The sequence below is a fragment of the Sinohyriopsis cumingii genome, chromosome 6 (genome assembly GCF_028554795.1).
Source record: "Sinohyriopsis cumingii isolate HCF-2022 chromosome 6, ASM2855479v2, whole genome shotgun sequence".
Taxonomy (NCBI): domain Eukaryota; kingdom Metazoa; phylum Mollusca; class Bivalvia; order Unionida; family Unionidae; genus Sinohyriopsis; species Sinohyriopsis cumingii.
Window position 1 is genome coordinate 77,651,027 of NC_142966.1, and position 23,243 is coordinate 77,674,269.

The 23,243-nt window shown below is 33.7% G+C and overlaps 1 protein-coding gene across 1 annotated transcript in view; it reads right to left on the reverse strand.

The window, feature by feature from the left end:
* Positions 1-11,427: 11,427 nt before the first annotated feature.
* The window catches only part of LOC149797268 (uracil phosphoribosyltransferase homolog), a 67,267-nt gene continuing 55,451 nt past the window's right edge, over positions 11,428-23,243 (reverse strand). The window contains exons 6-7 of the mRNA XM_089961977.1: positions 22,154-22,252; positions 11,428-16,531 (exon numbers count right to left, since the gene is read on the reverse strand). Coding sequence (XP_089818103.1) covers positions 16,428-16,531; positions 22,154-22,252 — 203 coding nt within the window. The 3' untranslated portion in view covers positions 11,428-16,427. The remainder of the gene's footprint in view (positions 16,532-22,153; positions 22,253-23,243) is intronic.

Here is a 23,243-nt window from a genome sequence, read left to right on the forward strand (position 1 = left end):
AACTTTTCAGGTGAACAGAATGTTTATCTTAGCTGCATCAAACTTTTAATCACATTTTCCAGCTTTACAATAGCAGTTATTGCTATTTTGCTACACTTTACTGAAAACTGGTCAATCTTACTGAAAAAAATCAACTGCCTTACTGAGATGGATTCATCAGGGTTGGCAGGTCTGCCATAGCATCAGTTTAGATTATCCATGCCAGTATCCTCTCAAAATATCTAAAGAGCATGTTTCTACAAGTAAAAAAAAAATGGGAAAACTACTGATAATACCCATTCCCCTTCTCTCATTGAATATATCTTGATTGGGGAAGGGAGTATGTGCTATCCATACTTTTCCCCCTTATTTAGTGATAGAAATTAGTGCTAGCATGATTTTAGCACTGTGTGTACACTGTTTCTCTGAATGGAACCAACATAAATGCCTTCTTTGGAAGCAGGGACAAGTCAGGCTTCAATCTAAAGTCTAGAAGGTCTGTGTTGCCATTGTGGATCTTATTGATTGAAATCTGTCTAGGAAGACAATTTTCCAAATCTAAATGAAACCACAGTCCCTCAAAGAGATTGAATTGCTAATAGGCAAATCAAATTTCCAGGAATTCAAGACCGTTTCTTACATGTAACTGCCCAATTTTGAAACCTTATCTTTTATTCTAAAGTGGTAACAAGATTTCATAATCTAGGAGTAGAGATAATAGGATCTTCAGGATGGCCATTCAGTTTTCGTTTACAGCCAGCTAGACAGCCAAAACCCAAAGTGGATGGGACCATTCATGCAGGACAAGTAGTGATAACAAGGTTTTCAAGATGGTCACTGCAGCAGCATTATTAAATATCTGAGCAGCATCTTTTTCATTTAGGACCAACTAGAATGAAAACCCCATGTTGATATGATCATCCAATCAGGATGAGCAGGAAAAACAAGACTGTCATGATGGCCATTGTGGCAGCCATTTTGGATGAGCAGTCAGCACTCTTGTCATTTAGGACAAACTAGACGTGTTCAATATGGCTGCTGTGGCTTTGAGACCTATAGTCGGAATGAGTTATAGGACCATCTTATGTTGCCTATAGCCAAGTGGTCTTGTATAGCAGGCATCATAACTTTTTCCCCAATACCTTAACTAGCACATTCAGCCAGATTATATAAATTGCTCTTATTCTCTGTATTCAAGACTGAGCATGAACTGACCCCCCCCCCAACAAAAAAGGACATTGAATACATTATCCAGTCAGATCTACTGTAAGAATTTAACTTCTGCTCTGCACCCCAAACCCATGAAACCATCCCTAAAAAGATTTGTTTTCATCTTTCCCACCAATATACATGTACCAAGTAAAAGTTATGAATAATATTTAAGGACTGGAACTCGTCCAAGATACAATTATAAGTGGAGTTATTATCAATGGTTCTGTAATGAAGGGTATTGCTCTTTACCTAGAGTTATCATACGCATATTAAACAAGTGGAGACCCTCAGATCTGCAGACATGTATCTGATAATCTTCTGTGATTTTCAAGATGTATGGTGGCCATATTGTAAGATCAGCAACATTTTAATTTAGAACCAGTTACACATCAAATTAAATCTTTTGGTAAAAACTTATGTCAATAGGACCATCCATTTAGAAGTTGCAATTAAAACGTTTTCATTTAGGTTAGTTTTTCTTGGTTTAAATGGCAGTTTTAGCAGATTATCAGCTTTATCTATCACGAAATGGGAGCTAAATGCATTTTTCAAGGACTTGCTGAGGTTTCAAGCTGGAATGGGTTGGTATCTTACCCCAAACTCTTAAATTACAAGACCAATGCTTCACCAATTAAGCTACCACTGCTCCCTTTCACCGACGTCCAATTAGATATATTTGGTGAAAACCCATGTCAATATGACCATCGAACCAGGTAATGTAGCATTAAGATTTTCAGTAGTGTCTCTATAGTGGCCATACTACCTGTTGGATTGGCATCATTTTCATTTAGGACCAACTAGGCACAGTAGGAAATCTTCTCGTGAAAATTGCAAATAAATAGGACTTCCCATCTGGGAGTAGTAGCAATAAAATAATTTTCAAGTTGACCTCCATGGTGTCTATACTTAGTGATTTTTTAGATGTATGATACTGGATCATCACCATTTCAATTTAGCTTCAACAAGAGACTGTAAGTAGTCTTTTGGTGAAAACCCCGTGTCAGTATGATCATCCACCCAGAAGCTCTAGCAATATGAAGGCATTCATCATGGCTGCAGTGGTGACCATATTTCTGATGTCAGATCAGCACCATTTTCATTTAGGACCAACTCAATCTTGGAATGAATGTGTCTCAAGTTTCATGGTAATCCTCCAGATAGCAATAACAAGCTTGTGTTAAAAAATTGATGGATGATAGACAACTGACCATCTCATAAGCTCTTCTGGTTTTTAATCAGAGGTACTAACAAAGTAAAGTAACTCTTTGTTACATATTGTCTATCATCTCACAGCAAGCTGAATAAATAAAAATGAATAAATAATAAACCAAACAAGAAGTAATAGCAATGAGTGCATTACAAAGGGCCTCCACTTGCTACAATTTGCTCAGCAGGGCCCCACTTGTTACAATTTGCTCAGTAGGGCCCCCACTGCTAAAGTTTGCTCAATGGGGCCCCCACTCACTACAATTTGCTTAGAAGGGCCTAAATAACGGCATGGATGTTGAAACAGCAAACTTAAGAGAATGGAATGTTAGAAATTCATCTTGTTCTAGGTCTCATCATTATAAATAAAATTTGCTGAAATCTAAAACTCCTAACTAAAGTTATGCTGCAGAAAGCAGGGTCCATAGTTTTGTTATAAATGGTAATATGGAATGATGGAAATTAACAGTATTCAAGAATTCATCAATCTAAAGCCACAAACCAAATTCGACTAAAGTCTGACAAACCTTGTTAAAGCTATCCTGCAGAAACAACAGGTGGACAATTATGGGAGAATACTCCTGGAAACAATCATGGGATATACTCCTGGAAAAATGCCAAGAAAAGCTTCATGTCCAACTCTTTCAAGGTTCATCAATACAAAGTCACATACCAATTTTGGTTTAAATCCAACAAACTTGCTATAGTTATGCTCTGGAAAGGCAAGTCTAGAATGATGAACAAAGTGGGAACATAAAAAAACTAAATATCGCCAAGAAAACCATGCTGGACAAGGAACTCGTTCAAGGTCTCGTCAATACAAAGTGGAACACATTTAAGGTCTCATAAATAATGCATGCCAAATAAGTCTGAAATGCAACAATCCATTTTAAAGTTAGGCTGCAGAAAATGAACGCTGAACTGTAGTAACGATAGGAGGAAAGGCAATCAGGCACTTCCAGATCAGGAAAAGGCTTTTTTGAGGCCTCATCAATATAACGCTGCATACCAAATTTGGTTCAATTACAGGAATTCCCAGTAATGCTGAAACCAAACTGCTGACAGATGGACAGACAATCTGATTACTATGGGGGCAGTGCTGACTTCAAGTGGAGCCCTTAGTAGATGCACAATATTTATTTACATGAAACCAGATTATTTACATGGAATTGTCTCCCTAAATCAGTTCACCCATGAGATTTACATGTATGACTTAAACTGGATGAAATTTTTACAAAATGTATATACTTCAGTACATGTGAAGAGTAAACAAATTTCAATAATTTCTAAAGACATTTTACAGAAACAGTTTTAAATGGAAATGCCCTCATGATATAACTGTCAACTACTTACAGATATTGATGAAGATCTGCTGAAAATTAACATATAGGTATTAATACATGCTGAAAATTAACATATAGGAAAAAATACATGCTGAAAATTAACATATAGGTATTAATACATGCTGAAAATTGACAAATAATACTTTTTATAATGCCTTTGTTGTCCAATAAAAACAGGTTTTACTATACCTTAACGTGTGTGCAAAACAAAATTTAATGATAAAAAGTGTAAGACTAACATAAATTTTATACATGTAGGATAGAAAAATTCCACCATTGCTTGGCCAATAGTCAGATGCTAAATTCTGATCCTGAAGGTGGAATTTTGCAAAGCAATGATGCATAATAAAAGATTATTTTTCTCACATTCCTGAACAAATAACTAACAAAGTCAAAATGGTATACTGTGAATTGTGATACAACTTTAAAACTGCAAAACACCTACAAAAAATATCTTCACCTTATGTTTGATCATTTAAAAAATAAGGTTTATGCTGGAAAATTAATTGTAAACTTAAAATATCCAACAAATACATATTGGCATTCAAAGAACAGTAGTTGACATCATCAAGGTAATGCCAATACACAGTGTCAGAACTGCATAATTTGCACAATAAAATGTAAACAGGTAAAAAAACAAAGTCCCAAGAGGTGACTAATGGAGACAGGAGCTGCACTGTGGTTAGCATACTGGACTTGTGATGAAATGGGTGTTTGAGCTGGTACTAAATAACTACTGTTGCTGTGCCATATATCACAGAACAGAGCAGATCTATTCTTATCCCCATGTTTATAGGAGACACACAACTTAGAATTGATTATCCTTGCATATATAATAATAACAAATTAAAACATGAGATTTAAGTGATCCTGACATTGATGGCCTGCTTATATAACTTAACAGTTGTTCAAAAGCATATTTATGCTGTATTATTAGAACACAACCGGATGTAAACTATTTAAAAAACTTTGTATCATGTCAATTTTACCTATTCTACTTTTTCAAAGAAGAAAAAAACCCAATTAGTATGCATAGTATCATGGTCATATTCAAACTCCTACAAGATCTTGATGTTTTAAATCTAGATCAAATTGTATCAGAATCATGGCCCCAAGAATGCAAGCATCGAAGGACAGACAACGGACACAAGGCCTTACCATAAGCTTACTTGGCCTTGCAAGCTAAAACAACAATTACAGCCATGGCTGTTTTGACTTGAAACTAGACTAAAAACTGTACTTGTTGTTAGGTCAATATGGGCTAATAGTCCTGTTAAATTTAACTATTGCATGTTTTAATATAAAAATATTGCAATTTAATGCCTATTGTGAAACTATGCACAAGTGGTGATGGAAATTGGGGTTCTTTTAGGCTAGTTTGTGTGCACTGTGAATGCAGTAGATGGTCATGTGATAAAGACAGGAGTCACATGATGAACAACAGAGATATTTGCCAGCATTGTTCTACACTGGAAAACATGATCATACACAAATAGGAATGTGAGAAAACTGTATCTACCATTTAATTTGTAAATACATGCACATCTATTACTACCTACAATAAAACAGATGATGGTGTTACATGATTCTCATTCAACTCCTGAGATTCAACTCTTATGAACAACAATAATGAAATTCAACAACTTGCAAGTTCACAGTAGGCTCAACATAGTATAATAATGATTCAATCACAAAAACACCATCCATTTCTCACATGTATTCAGTCACAAAAATTTCATTTATTTCTCTTGGGCATTCAGTCACAAAATATTCTACATTTCCCATGTGTATTCAATCATAACATGTCATACATTTCACACATATATTCAAACAGTTGAACACGTCTCATAAATGTATTCAATCACAAAAATGTCATACATTTCTCACATGTGTATTCATAATTTGGTTGACTTTTAAATTCCAAGGCACAATTGCTAGCAAAAAAAATATATGCCTACAGAAACTTTCACTTATTAATGCATTTTAAAAATGTCTGTACTTTAAATTGACTATTTTCTTTAGAATAATGTGATCAATTTGATATAAAAGCTTCTAAATTATGAGAACTACGGAATATACCTGGCTAAAAGTACTACTATAAATAGCACAAAGCCATGGCCTAGATGCAAGCCCACAAATTAAGCATTTTTACAAAATGTGTAACCTTGACAAGGTAAAAAATTTGAGCAATATGTCACAAAATAAACTGTTTTACCTTCATAGTGATCCATCAAATCTATGAACAAAATCAATCAGGCATTTAGGAATTGTAAGGAAATAAAAAAATCTTTGACCAAAATCTAAATGCACATTTTCAATGAGTGTGATCTTGACCATATGGGTAAAGAGGAAATCGTGCATGGCATGTCTTAGATTTCTTAATGATTCATGAGAAAAATCTATAAAGGAATTTAGAAAATACAAGGAAATGAATTTTTTTAAACCAAACCCAATTATATATGACTTTGACCCCAAGGTCAAAGGAAATGAGCAAATGTGATGAAGGATGAATTGTATTAGTTTCATCATGATTAATACCAAGAATGATGAGAATATATCATGGAGTTTGCTCATGCTGCCAATGGTGGCAGAAAAGTGATCCTGTCTTATTTTCCCACAAATGTAGGCACAAGGAAAATTCTGTTGAAGCTAATTATACAAATCAAAAAAAAAAAAAGATTCACTGATCCAGTTAATTTGCCTGACATATGACTGACAGATAAATGCAATAGCAGCTGACCAAAAAATGAAAGAAATTTACTTTCTAAGCTTTTTATTATTTGTTATGAAAATACCATATTTCTAAGGATGATGCTGATAACTACCGACCAATTTCAATACTACCAAACTTGTCAAAATTGATTGAAAAACATGTCCATGACTCATTCATGTCATATTTAACCAAACACTTGCTGTTACACCCTAATCAATCAGGCTTTAGACAGAACCATTCCTGTGAGACTGCCTTGATCACCCTAACTGATAAATGGCTTCAAGCACTTGACCAAGGTAGAATAATAGGAACTGTATTTGTAGATTTCAGGAAAGCTTTTGACATGGTGGATCATGAAATCCTTTTGAAGAAACTGAAAATCTACCAGTGTGATGAAAGAACAATTAGATGGTTTACTTCATACTTAAATGAGAGAACACAACATGTTTACATAAATAATGTTCCGTCTGAACCTGAAACAATTAGATATGGAGTACCACAAGGCTCAATTCTAGGTCCACTACTATTCATTTTATTTATTAATGACCTACCACTTTTACTAAGAGACTCAATATCATCTACAGATCTCTATGCAGATGACACAACATTGTCAGACATCCAAAACACAAAGCATGAGCTTGAAATTTCTTTACAGAATGCACTAAACAAACTGGAAAACTGGTGCACATGTAATGGCATGGTGGTAAATACTGGTAAAACTAAAATATTACTTATCTCAACACGGCAAAGAAGGACAAATCTTGATAGTGATGAACTATGTCTGACATGGAAGGATACAAATCTGCAAATAGTCTGTCATGATAGGCTACTTGGTGTTCTGGTAGATAATAACCTATCATGGACTGAACATATCAAACATACCAGTAAAAAAGTCAATTCAAGTTTATGGCTTCTCAGTAGGATAAGACATTTTCTCCCTGAAAGGCACAGGAAACTATTTTATAACAGTTACATACAACCCTATTTGGACTACTGTAGTACAGTATGGGGTAATTCAAATGATAAAAACATAGCAAAGCTGGCACATCTTCAAAAAAGAGCATTTGGGCTAATATCAATCCAGAAAGAAAACAAGGAAAGTTTAGCTGGTCGGTTAAAAATATTACCTATTAAAGACCGAATCTGTTTGAGAAAAGCCAAATTAATGTACAGGATATCTCAGAATAGTGCTCCTGAATATTTACAATCACTATTCCAGTATAGGCTACCTGGTGATACTCCCCACCTGCGATCCATGTCTACCAAACAGTATAAAATTCCCAAACCAAATAAGGAGTTATTTAAAAAAAGTTTCCAATACTCTGGAACTCTGCTCTATTCCAGCTGAGATTAGAAATGCCCACTCTATTTCCTTCTTCCAAACCCAATATATTCAGTGGCTTCAGAGATGCAGCTTAAATAAATAAATTCCTTTGTATGAGGGCCTCAAGGTAGATTAGTTCTTAGCTAATTGTGTTACCCTCTTTAAATAAGGTCATTATTATTATTATTATTATTTCAAATTTAGGAACTGCTCCCAAGTTGGTACCTTTCCATTTGAACTTGTCAATATTTTCCTGAATACAGGCAAAAACCATTTCCTGGATACAATCTAAATGTAGTGACAGAAACCAGCAAGTACAACTAAAAAGAGCTCGCTTAACTCCTGATTGAATAAAATATGGTGTGCATCAGGGCTCAATTTTTGGACCTATCTCATTTCTCAAGTACGTTAATTACCTGCCACTGTATACAGAGAATAATTAAACTTTATATATGATGCAACAGTCCAATTTGGTCCAAAAAAGTTGAATCATTTCAGTAAATGGTGTCATGACAATAGAATGTATGCTGTTATGTATATTTAATTTGTATTACTTGTTGACTGTTCTTAATGAGTATCCATTAAATCTATCTGCATTTTGTATCTGATTTTATCTAAAATCCAAAATCAAGGTCATGGTGTTCCTGACCAGTAGCATTTATTTTGTAAACAACTCAATACATAGCTATATTTCTCTATCACTATCACTTAGATTTTTATATAATGTTGTTTACTTGAAAAATTACTCATTCTTACCTTAATATCTGAAACCAAATAAGTGTTATTGTTGTGCTCAGTTTTTAATTTGGGTGGATTCATCTATTCATATTTTCATTCACTGGAATTACAAAGTGCTCAAAAATATTCTTGGACTGGAATATTAATTTGGAATTACAGCAAAATCAGACAAGAACATCTGGATTATATTACTGTAATACATCAAAAGACTTAGCACATCATCACACTCTAGGACACTGACATATTAGCATGTTTTAGATTACGGGCACATCATGTCTGTAACATTGGAACTTCAAAGGAATATCACTACAATGATTGAAAAAATATCTACCAATACATGCAAGAAAACTATTCCATTCAAGTTACATGTTTCCCATAATGCACTACTATTGCAAACTATGGGTTCATACACACAAACTATATATAAAATTGCCAAAACAAAGAACAAATGCATTGATATAATTATCTGAATAGACAGGATCTTCTGAATGGGATCGGCCTCAAATTCAACTAAGGTAAGCTGACAATCTTGCCACATTCAAATCAGGATGTTTCAACTAACTAGTAAGCATATAATGTCTCCTACCCAATATTCTCTGTTTCTTGTTTTTATGTATATACACAAATCAGCTGCAAATAAGTTCAATGATGTACATGTACATACACTGCAAGTTTTAAGTGAAATATTTTTGTGATAGTTAACCCGTAATTATCACATTCAATCTTTCTTTCTTTTTAAACACTGTGTACATGCATGCACAGAATGATGTATGCCCCATGACGGTTCCATGTAAGATTAGCTAAACATCTGGAAAAAGAAGTGGTGCCCTCTGAAAATATTATTTTTATTACTATTATTATTATTATTATTATTATGATGATGATGATGGAATGATTCTTTTAAATAATTCACATAAAAATGAACAATCAATCACTCATGAGAGCTACAGAATTTGAAAATCGCAGACATGGATGCCAGTACTAATGACAGATGATCAACCAAATACAATGTTAAATGTTTTACGAAAAGCATTTGAATACAATGAGTGATTCAGGAGTGACAAGTAATATCAACATTTTTGACAGGTCTGCCACAAACGACATACTTAATGTGAAATTGTAATATATGTTACATAAAGCAAGGAATGTTCATGTAAAATACCCATATGACTAGACATTTAAAAGGAATATTCATGAGGTTTTTAATGTTGCCATATTTACTGCTAAAGTTACTGTAATATAAATACTATTGCCAGTGAGAACCAATTATACCTCTGAATAAATGTGTATTTAATGTCTGAATAAATGTGTATTCAATGCCTGAATAAATGTGTATTTAATGTCTGAATAAATGTGTATTCAATGTCTGAATAAATGTGCATTTAATGTCTAAGGACCATACTTAGTTTTTTAAGTAATCATAACAAGACTTTCAAGATGGCAACTATTTCACTCAAGACAATTAGACTTTTAGATGAATAAGCATAGGCACATAATTTTATAAGTACCTGATATACCCATGTGTAACACAATGATAAATGTTAACATAATGGCTTGATACCTATTATTGTAGCTGTCTATGTCTGTCCATTTTCCAAACAGATCTGTGTGTGCACTTCTACCAGAAGAAAAGATCTGTGGTTGTACCTTTACAGTGGGCTCAGCCAAATGTAGGAAATGGATCTATAAACTGCATCTTTTAAATGTTATGACTTAAATCACATCTGGAAGCTGACCATGTCACATTTTCATCTGTGAAACCACTGTTTATAAAGTGTAGGCATCTTTATTTGATGACATATGATGTAATCTTTAACTCTGATGTGATGTTCCACACAAGGGAAATAACTGCAAACAGCAGATGGACTGATAAGCAAAGCACGAAACAGATTAGACCTGGAGGTGATGCTTCATTATGCAATGGCAGATCCGAGTCTGTTATTCATAGTTGGGTACATGTTAGATGCTATTCACATTTGTTATTTGTTACAAGTTATTCAGTTGGGTATGTGTTATATGTTATTCAAAGTTGGGTACATGTTAGATGCTATTCACATTTGTTATTTGTTACAAGTTATTCAGTTGGGTATGTGTTATATGTTATTCATAGTTGGGTACATGTTAGATGCTATTCACATTTGTTATTTGTTACAAGTTATTCAGTTGGGTATGTGTTACACATTTTTCATAGCTGAGTACATGTTATGTTATTCAAAGGTAGGTACATGTTGGATGTTATTAATAGTGGGAACAACTGTATTATTCATAGCTGGAATATGTTTTACATGTTATTTATAGTTGGGTACATCTTACATGATATTAAAAGTTGGGTATATGTTAAATGTTATTGTATGGTTCCCATGCTTTTCTAAAGATAAATTTCCAGGGTTTTTCCAGGATGAAATTAATTATTTAAAGGTTCACATATGACCATTACTGAATGGAATTAATGAAGATTTTAGATCATAAAACATGCATTTTCACAATCTAAAGATGTTTCTCTTTCAAGACTCTCCAAAACATCTAAGCCCAAAAAAGACAAAACCACAAAATGTATCACACAAAACAAGTTTGATTATATTCCTATAAATTGGCATGTAAAGTCATTTCAATGTACAGAATAAAAATTCAAACTATTTTGCTGACCTGCATTATGTTTCCAAGTGGGAACAACATAATGAACAAAAATTAGTTTTGTTTCCTTTCAAACCTTTCATTATAAAGAATTCTATAGTACAATATATATATATATATATATATATATATATATATATATATATATATATATATATATATATATATATATATATATGTATGTATGTATGTATGTATGTATATATATATATATATATATATATATATATATATATATATATATATATATATATATATATATATATATATATGCATCTTTTAAAAAGTAAACATTTCCTATTACGGTATTAAAAAAACACAAATAATTAGAATCTTGTCTTGTAACGAGGAGTTTAACCCTTAATTTATCTGTGCTAATAAAATCCCAAACAAGATTTTTCAAGCAACCTAATATCCTTAAGACGATATGGTTAAAAATCCATCATTTCAAAAAAAAAATCAAAAGGGTTGATCTAAATTTTGACAAAAGACCTTCAAAATTATATACTATTGTATAAACAAGGACTGAATTTTCTGTAAAATCAACTTGTCTTCTTGTAATTCGCTAAAACAGTCCTCAAACCTGTATTGATACAGGGGCTCATATTGTTTTTTAATATATAATACAAGGGATGACAATTTCTCATATCAGCTCTGAGATTCAACAATCTGGACTACAAATTTGGATTAAAATGAATAGCAGTCCATTTTCTAATCTGAGTTTCCTCCAAATATTTCCACCCCATTTTTCATATTTTGACATTTAGGTTGGGGAGTGGGGTCATTACAACTGCATATTTAAAATGTTGAATTTTCCACCACTGTGTGATAGCGACATTTGGTAGTCGCTTACAAGTGGCCTAAAAAATTTAAACTTATGTTAAATTGACTTATGCCTGCATGAAATTGATAGGAAAATGATTTATTTTCTCAGAAATATCAAGTATTATAATCGTTACATCTTTAATCCACTGACAGACTAGACAAAACTATGGCATTGATGAAACCTGACCCAGTGCTCGTCATTTGCATTACTAGTCACATAACTTCACAACTCTCAAATGACGACATCGGAAGTTAAATAGTCCTGTGATATCAACAAGAAACTGAATTTTAATGTTGTTGTACAGAAATTCAATTATATTAAATGAAAGTCAGATACTTTCTGTAAAAAAACAGCAATCTGGCCAGTCTGATTTATTAAGCAGAGAGCACATGTGAACTTGATAGTCACGTGATACAACAAAACTCCAGAAGTTGTTCTCAGAATATATAAATATGGAAAAATTTGTGCTCTTTCATTTTTGTCTTTTAGTACAACCAGTATACAACTTCCATTTAATATTTTTATTTTTTTTTCTCTATATTTAAAAATGTGGGTTGTTAGATTTGTGTACATATGCCAACTAGCAATGCAAATCGCGAGTACCAGGTAACATTTCATCAATGGCATAGTTTTATCGTCTTTCAACAGATTAAAGACATAATGATTTTGAAAACTCAAAATTTCTGAGAAAATAAATAATTTTCATGTCGATTTCATGCATGTATCACTCCAAAGCTTAAAGTTTGCTAGGCAATCCGGTAAGTGGCTACGCTTTGCCACAACCATGTTGGCCTCTTGTGATGCTAGACTGGTTTTCAATGCTTCCATGTAAGGAAAGAAACGGATATCAACCTTATTTTGAAAATAAGTCTTCTAGATGATTCTAATCCACTAAGCACTTGGATTGTCTCAGCATATATGTTTATTGCGAGCACCCAAAATATCCATTCTGCATCCTCCGAATATTATGGTTAGAACTCGATAAATTTATCTTGCGATCAGTTTAGTTATGACTCAATTACGTGATTGTTTCAGGCACCAAGTGATGGCTGAAAATTCCCCGTTTTTTCATCAATATTTGCAAAATTCAATAGACTTTTCATGTTCTGGAAAAAAATTATCATTTTTCCTGACTTTTTCCAGGTAGCGTGGGAACCCTGTTATTAAAAATTGCATACATGTTACATGCTATTTATTGTTGGGTATACGTTAAATGTTATTCAAAGCTGAGTATATGTTACATGTTATTCATTGTTGGAGCATGTTTTACATTATATATATACTTTATATATATACTTGTGTATGTGTTACATGCTAGTCAACGTAGGGTCTTTGTTACATGTTACTGAAAGCTGGAAGCATGTTATATTCTATTCATAGTTGGATGATTGTTATGTTTTTCAAAGTTGTGTGCATCTTATATGTCATTCAAAAATAGGTGTATGTTATTCATAGTTGGACATGTGTTACATCTAATTCACAGTTGGGTATGTTTTGTATCTAATTCATAGTTGGGTATGTTTTGTATCTTATTCATAGTTGGATGTGTGTTGTATCTAATTCACAGTTGGATATGTTTTGTATCTTATTCATAGTTGGATGTGTGTTGTATCTAATTCACAGTTGGATATGCGTTGTATCTAATTCACAGTTGGATATGTGCTGTATCTAATTCCAAGTTGGATATGTGCTGTATCTAATTCCAAGTTGGATATGTTTTGTATCTAATTCATAGTTGGGTATGTTTTGTATCTAATTCATAGTTGGGTATGTTTCAAAATTCAAAACTGTTCTCAACCAGTCAAATAGAGGTTAGTTCAGTGTGCTTTTAGACATTACCAAATAAAGCCTTCTGGTCTTTTGCTGATGTACAAATTGGGTCACTATGCATACTTACTTCATTAATACCCTTGTCTCAAGTCCATAACTACCATTCAATTCTCAAGTAAAGGGTAGGAGTGGGGATCATTAGTGTAACATCATACAGCAGTGTACTCATATTTTGAAACTAATGATGAAGAATTGGAAAATGACAGTATAGTATAGGATAAAGACATCTACATCCTATTTTCAGACTAGTAATGAAGCAATCTACATTCTACTCTCAGACTAGCGATAAAGAATTAGAAAATGACAATGTGTGATGAAGCAACCTACATCTATTTTCAGACTAGTGATAAAGAATTAGAAAATGGCTGTGTGTGATGAAGCCCACATTAAATTTTCTGATGAATGGTTTGCAGCAATGTTATCTTTTACATGTATAAAATAAAATCCACTTCCATACATGGTAACTGTGCAATATAAAACTATTCCACTAATATCACCAACAAACATCGGTATAGTCTTAAATGAGATGTTGCTGGTATCATACCAATAATAGCACCATATATACTGTAAGATTTCTTGTAAAGACACTGAAATGAGTAATTTTACCAAATATGCATTTTGTTTTCATCACATATCCGCTTCATTTGCATCTGAAATGTATTCAGAATTCATTTTGTTTGTACTGATTCATATTCCATTCATATTTACATTTTAGTAATCATTCCATATTTCGTTTCTGGTTGCAGAAATGCATTAATTATTTTTATCGTTCATCATTTACTGTCATTTTTGCTTGTTTGGAATGAAATAGAAATGCATTTACCAAAGCTGGGTTTGCTGTCATTGATAGTGTTAAAGTCAGAAACGAACGTGCTTTCTGTACCTTGTAATATTAAAAGTGTGCTTTAATAAAACAGCAACATATAAACGCTGAATTTATGATAAATAACATAACCACAACTGCAATGAATGTAAAATTTACAGTTGTAGATTTGTCACTAAATTTCATTTATTATTTCACTTCATTATTAAAAATTAGTAAACATAAACCACTGGTGATGCTGTCATCACGTCAATTGGATACTGTTTACTGATGCTGTCATCACGTCAATTGGATATTGTTTACTGATGCTGTCATCATGTCAATTGGATACCGTTTACTGATGCTGTCATCACGTCAATTGGATACCGTTTACTGATGCTGTCATCACGTCAATTGGATATTGTTTACTGATGCTGTCATCACATCAATTAGATACTGTTTACTTCTGCTTGAAGAAAACAATGTCACGATCTGTATGGGTAAAAACTGTCACTGTAAAGAATCTAATTTTGGATTAAAACGCACATGGGCTTTTGATCATAGAAATTTAGTACCAGCTTGAAAATAACCAATTTCAAATCCATTTGCCAAACACATTCTAGTTTCTTTCTATTTTCTTTTATCATCCAAAGTTTTGTACTGTATTTTGAATTTGCAAATCATCTTAAAACATGTCATCATTTGCTTGCATTATAAATTTCATTTGTGTTCATTCTGCATTTTTTTGCATTCAAGTTTCATTTGCTTTAATCTGACTGGTAAAATTAGCCATTTCAGGGTTTGATAATGGATAGGAATAATAAGGTAGTTATCTGTATGAATTTAAGCTTTATGGTCATATATATGTATGCAGCAAGTATATACTTGATGACAAATAGGTATATGTGCTTCATATTTATATAAACTGTACATTGTTTGAATTACTTTTAATCTGACTTGTATTGCTATCCTTTCTGGGGTCACCAGTATCATATTTTGAAAAAATTTGCAACATTTGGAAATAACCTGGAAATACCTTAATAGTTATACTTCACAGCTGAATTTCCCTTGCATCAGTTAATGTAACACTTTTTGACTGGTCAAATATCAAAATTTGGAGCAGTAAATACAAGGTATGCTCTTGATTATTGTGATGCTATTATGAAATCATGACTCTATGTGACACAGTGCCATGGAAAATTGTATTTTCAACTACTATGAATTCATTGTTTTTCATGGGAATCAATTTCTGTGATTTTTGTGCTTGATCCCAATCATGAATTTACGAATCCAAGCAACAGTGAATCTTCTATGAAAAAAGAAATGATAGCATGTCTGTCTGAATAAAAAAAGGAACTAAAACAAAGAACCACAAAAACATATAACCATGAAAATAAATGAATTTGCAGTGTTTTTCAACAAAATGTTCCAAGGTTTGTTAAAATAGTGATAACAATGTTGTATTTAATTCATATGTTAATAATAATTTTACTACTGTAAATAACCATTCTACCCACTCTGCAGATGTGTCGCGATAAAACTGAATATACAAAAGTAAAACCACCATGAAAATTCTTGAAACGTAAAACACAAGACTATACTATCCCTGGATCAGTTGAACTTAGTTTACCATCGTTATGCAAATGAACCTAAAACAGCTTCAGTTTTTGTAAGCAAAGTACAGCTACCATGCTGAGTCAGTTTTCATTGTCCATCTCATGTCTGGTAAATCTACTGCTGAGCATCGCTTTGTATTTGTCTCCAATTATGCTCAACCTTGATTCCTATGCCGATCAATCTTAAACCAGTTTGCTGAGTTACTAGTTGCCGAAATACTTCTGTCCAAAGTGATTAGGAGCAACTGGATGGATTTCTGAGGTGAGAATGGTCATTTCTGGGAATAATTTGATCAAGGCTTTGACCGCTGTAAAAATAAAAAAAGAAAGAGAAAAGAGTCAATATAGTACACAGAATATACAGAAAGAGCTTTAATTCATCATACATTGTAAAATCACTATTGTTTGTTGGGTTTACAAAGATTTTCCTTGCTATAAACCACAAAAATGAAGTAACAACAACTAGAGATAGTAGCAATGGGTGCATCACAGAGGACCAAAATGTCTCCAATTTGCTTAATGGGGCTTTAAACAGAATAACTTCTGCTGAAAAACCAGTTTGGAGAAGATGGGAATTCGGGGGTCACAACTCTTCTAAATGGTGATGTGGAATGCTGGAAATTGAATTCATTCAAGGTCTCTTCAAAATAAAAGTACATGATAACTTTAGCAAAACAGCAATATTCACCAGCAAAGTCATCTTGCAGAAAGCAAAATTTGGAGGATGGAAAAATCAGGGGCTGAAACTATTTTAAAATGATATTGTGGAACATAACTCCTTTAAACTAATTCATGGAACACTGGCAATTAGGTTCTAGGACAATTACTTGGTCATTCACCCCATCTCTCCATGTCAACTGCCCCTGGACAATTGCACCCATGACATGGTTATTCCTGAATTATGTATCATCTTTTGAATTTTTATTGAAAATGTTAGACATTATGAAATTATATTTTATGTCGTTTAATTCAATGGTTAGTACTATTGTAAAAGTACATTTATACTCTGCAGTAAGAGTTCATTCATGACCTGGCTGATCTAGGCGATATCAACAAAACTAAGCAGGTCAAAATGACATGACCAGGCTGATCTAGGTGATATCAACAAAACTAAGCAGGTCAAAATGACATGTGAGCATTGATTGTTGGTCATGTAAACCAGTGTGGGGAAAGTACAATTGCCCTGAAATGTGCACTCTAGCATTTGATTGGTTCAATGAGATTTGAATGTCAGACCAGGACTGTTGTGTATGTTTACAACCAAGCTATTGTGAAAGAGAATAATATGATTCAAATTATTCTAGAAGTCTGATTCAGAGATCGTTTATTTGAAATGCCTAAGGACACTATATAATAAAGATACACACTCCAATTTCATTATTCATGCAGTTATGACAACTACATAAGAGTCATCGAGATAAACTTGTGATTCATTGGTAATATATTCATTGGTAATATATTCATTGGTCATATCTTGGTAATATATTCATTGGTCATATATTCATTGGTAATATATTCAATGGATATAGCAGAGCAGAAAATAATCATTGATTTAAACAGTCAGTACCTTGGGTTTATATGATTATATTCAAGGATTTGAATATCTAACTAAATTTTATCAGATTATGAAAAACTTTCTAGGACTTAAGTGATAGTCTACATCAAGGGTCAGATTGCATTTTATAAGACCATTCGAGGGCTGCAAACACAAATTTCTTTAATATAATTACTGTTCATGGGCCAGATTTCTGTGTTGTTTTAATTTGCCCTGAGGGCTAGACAGAACACGTTCGCAGGCCAGATGCAGCCCATGGGTTGTGTACCCCTGGTCTATATTCAAGAGATTACATTGAAGCAAATACATATGGATTAGTAATTCTGTTGATTTAGCTATATTATCATGGTAACACATAATCATTCTGCAAGCTTCAGATTATCTAGAACCATTTACAGATTAGGGAGAAACTGATAAACATTTCAGGATTATTAGGGTTACATACAGTGACTGTATGTTATTTGTAATTCTTTCACTTTTGCTTGATTTTATATTCTATTTAAATAAATTTATATTTTGGAAACTTGAATACTTGTTGGGTTGCCTAATCCTTTTGCTTAGGTTTAAGCCCCGAGACATAACAAATTCCCTGTATAAAATATCAGTTTTCTTCTACTATTTATAGAGCAGCCTACCTGTATTACATTTGACTTTATTATGCTAGGTCACTTCAGGCTTTAAATAGCGAGACATCAAAGGCCACAAATCTTGATAAACTAAAAGCTTCTCGAATTTTGTAAGTGTGACATCAAAGGCTGCAATGTTAAATGCTAAGGAGTACTTTATCCATTAATACATGTTAAGTATTATTTTCACACCAGCATTATACATAGAGTAGGCAAATAAAAAATAATACCTGGACAATTAGATAGTTTTAGAACTTATCCAAATTATAAGGCCTCTTAATTAAAGTCATAAAACCTGTTGTTTACAGGTAATATATTGCACAGGAGCATATGTTTTTGTTTGATTAAAGCACCTGAATCTATTTGTTATAACTCATTCCCTGTCTTTTGACTTCTTTATCAAAAGGGCTACAATGTCTGCTTACTGAGGCAGAAGTCAGACAAGAGTGATCTTACCTTGGACCAAATTCCCTCAATCATCATTTATTAATGAAGCATACAAACATGCTCATCTAGCGATGTTACTGTAGGAAGAGTTTGGGAGGGAGTATTTGTATTATGATTGGGTCAGTATTATCCAAGAAAAATATGTTGGTTCAAAAACTAGTTAACATATGTTGGTTCAAAAACTAGTTGACATATGTTGGTTCAAAAACTAGTTGACATATGTTGGTTCAAAAACTAGTTGACATATGTTGGTTCAAAAACCTGTTGACATATGTTGGTTCAAAAACTAGTTGACATATGTTGGTTCAAAAACTAGTTGACATATGTTGGTTCAAAAACCTGTTGACATATGTTGGTTCAAAAACTAGTTAACATATGTTGGTTCAAAAACTATTAAAAAAATATGTTGGTTCAAAAACTATTAAAAATATTTTGATTCAAAAACTAGTAAAATCATGTTGGTTCAAAAACTAGTTACTTCTTTAAATACATTACTGATTAAGACACATTACAACAATGGTGTGAAGAGTAAGACCCCCTTATAACCTTGAAGTTGGCTCTGGCTCAAATATCTTAACATTCTGCTTCAGCCACATGTCATATCAGCCAAGGATACAAAAGAGAGAGAGAGAGAGAGACACACACACACAAACACATATATATGCGCTTTTATATGTGAGGATGGTGTACAATAGCTTTGTAAAGGTGACCTGCTCTGTTTAGTGCAAAAGGCATGTTCCAGACTGACTCCTACGAGTGTCTGTTTGAGAAAGTTTCAGTAGTGGAATCTAGATTCTGTATGCTTGTTGAAAGATTGCAATGTAGAGTAGATTCAAGCATGGAACTAACAGCTCCGACAATGCAAACTAGCTGTTGCATATCATGGAATGGTTTCTAGTTCATGAGCACAGAAGATGGCTCAACCATGCGTAAAGTCTCTGTTGACAGCTTGTATCTCTTGAAGGGTTTCTGGTCACTGTGCATGGAAGATGGTTTGAATCTCTCTGTAGACAGTTTGCATATCTTGAAGGGTTTCTGGTCCATGTGCATAGAAGATGGCTTGAATCTCTCTGTTGACAGCTTGCATATCTTGAAGGGTTTCTGGTCCATGTGCATGGAAGATGGCTTGAATCTCTCTGTTCACAGGCTGAACTTCAGTACAGAAAAGCAGCAAGTTTTGTAAAAGTCTCGTTTGAAATAGGATCAGAGTCATTGTTTGTAAGAAGAACGGCATGTTGATTCTAGGGTCTTGAAGTTGCTTCCAAAAGCAATGGAAGATGTCAGTAACTCCATCACATTGCATTAACTATCTAAAGGAAGGCCGAGTTAAAATATGAACAGATGTAGGAATTCTACATGGTCATCAGCAGTGTTGGAGGGGGGCAGTAGCTGGAAGACTTCTATGAAGGCACAAAAGGCTGAATTCTCCAAGAAATCATTGGTTTAAGTATAAAAGAAGGCATCTATAATCATTTTCAGTGTTGGAGGAGTGGGCAAAGGAGAGGCATCCTGCATGGTAGTGAGGACTGAATGTAGGTAATCAAGTTGTCATGGATGATAAACTAAGTCTGAAGTTTGTTCATGATTTAAAATGGTAACCTCTAAGCATTAGCTTGAAGCATCATTGATACATATGCATCTGGAAAATATAATTCATGACGAGTGACATCATGGCTTGGTGCTGGTCCATGATTTTGGTCTGGTACTAGATATTGCTGGTAGGTCGATCACTGGATCTAGTGCTGGTTGTGCTTTGCATCCAAAACAAGGCTGGGGCTGGAAATGGTGTTGGTCAAGTGCCAGACACTGTCAACATCATGAGTCTGTGTCTGGGTATGTTGGGAGGACAGATCACACTACATAGAGCCAATTACACTGGATGCACACTGTGATGATACCTGAACTAAACTGGATAAGGAAAAAGTCTGCTTAAAGACCAGTCCTAATGTTGGGTACAAGCTATCTGTAGATTATCACCATAACTGATACCAGGGTGTACATGTGGTATGGGATTCCTCAAGGCTGGTTCAAAATTGGTTTTGTATCACTGCTTGGATGCCTACATTGCTGGCAAATCCAAAAGAGAGATGTAATAATAAGGGTAAAGGTGAGGCTAGATTTGTATCAGGCATTTTAAGTGGCAAAGAATGCTGGGCTTTCTTTTATGACTTATAAGCTTAAAGTGACTGCAACATCTGGAAGTTCACCACCAAGGCAGCATCAACATAATGGTTAACAGCATCTACAACCTTACTGGACTGTGTTCTTCCTCTATTATTAGCCAGGATAATTCCTTCACCAAAATCACTGCCCATCTATCCTTGGACCAAAGTATACAGATCTCACGAGTATGGTCTGACTGGCATAATAAACGGGTAATGATTGTGGAACTGTTATTCTCAGAAACCTAAAATTCTTGCAAGACCCACACATATTCTTGCAAACCGTTACCTGTAAAACAAATGGCATATACAAGCTAAACCTAACAAACATTTTGCTAAGCTTACATTATTGGTTTAATCCAAAACTGATTCACTCAACCACGCTGAAGGTGTGCATGGCTAAAACTAATTTTGACTTAATTTGGTGGAGGATTGGTTGTTTTGTGAAACACTCACCTACCCACCAAGCCTATCTATGGTAAGCTGACATCTGAGCACTTTTAATACTGATACAGTCAAACATACAGTCAAAAGGCATTATTACTTTATTCAATTACCTGGAAGGGCAGGATTTTGAAAGGTAGTAGAAGGATTCCTCCTTATATATTACAATCAGGACTCCTAACATATGATCATGAGGGCTCAATTTGTGAGGTAGTAAGACTCCTAAAATATGATCAGTAAGGGCTCAGTTTTTAAGGTAGTAGGCCTCCTAACAACATATTACAATCAGGAAGGGCTGGATTTGTGAGGATGGACTCAAACATATTATGATCAGGAAAGGTTGAATTTGGGAGGTAACAGAGGGACTCCAAACATACAATCAGGAGGGTTGGATTTGTGAGGTAGTAGAAGGACTCCTAACATTACAATCTGAAAGGGTTGGATGTATGAGTTAATGGAAGGACTTCTAACATCTTATGATCAGATAATGCTCTGATGATGACACTGTATTTGTATTATTATCTGAACTGATCTGAAAGAATTACATTTTACCATCATTCAACAAGTTTGACAATGTTAACTGTAAGATATACAAATTGAGCAATTTCATCACAACTTACATTCATACACACCTATGCTCTAAAAACTTAAAACTTACTCATGTAATCTTTACCTTCATGCAGTCTTTGCACTTACCAGTAGGTGTTGCAAACAGGTTTAAAAGAATTATATTCTCCTCTGGTACTTTGTGCTCTTTGAGAATGTTCACAGCTTTCATCACGGTATTACCTGAACCTGAAACAGATGTTCTTTCATTTAAGGCTGTACGATTAAAATATACTCGGGACCTAGGGAAGGCATTTCTAATGTCTAACTGCTACCGTATTCTCTGCTTGTCTTTGCATGGCAAATTATAATTACATTTTATCCAAAAATGTCTTTAAATATTACATTCAGTGATGAAAAACAAATTAATGATGAGTTACATGTACTATTTAAATTGTTGTAAACGGGAGAAGTGAATTTAACTATTCATTAGCTTGCAAACACTGATATAAGGAATAATATTTGCTTAAAATTACACACATGTTGATATAAAATCTCAATGGTAAAATCAGAAGGATATACCACCCATTGTTGAAGTAGTTAAAGAAAATTCATATGGAAAGATGAAAATCAATCTAGCAATGGGTGACAGAGTACAATTGACTTTGGAGGGCCATGATGGATTGATAATGAAAAGTAAAATTTGCAACTGGACCCCACCCCACCCCAGAATATGTTCCAGTTGTTGCAATTTCTATCCTTCTAGAGGCTTGACTTGAACACTCAGTACCTAAGTCAGCATCTGACCTTTTAGGCAAGGAACTGAAAACATGTTTCAAACTTACATGTACTCTGATAATACAAAATGCTGCAAATTGTATGGTTTCCTCCAGAAGCTTGCATCAAGGATGGGTTGAGACCAAAAAATTTGTGCTTCATCTTAAGTATTTATAAATGTAAAGTTAATGAATTTTTAATATGATGGGGTTTCCACTGTTTTACTATGGGAGTTGAATTAGTACCACAAATCCTACAGTGCAAGTTGTCATCTTGAAAATTTGTTTAACACCTGCATTGTGCATAAGGCTAAATGTGCACCTGACCCCACACAAGTCAATTAACTGATTCTGCTTTGTGTGGTCAACTACTGGAACTTTCACAAGACTAATAACAAGCTAAAATTACATTCAAATACTTAAAATTTGTAATATATTTTTTTAAACACTATGAGAAAAAAAGG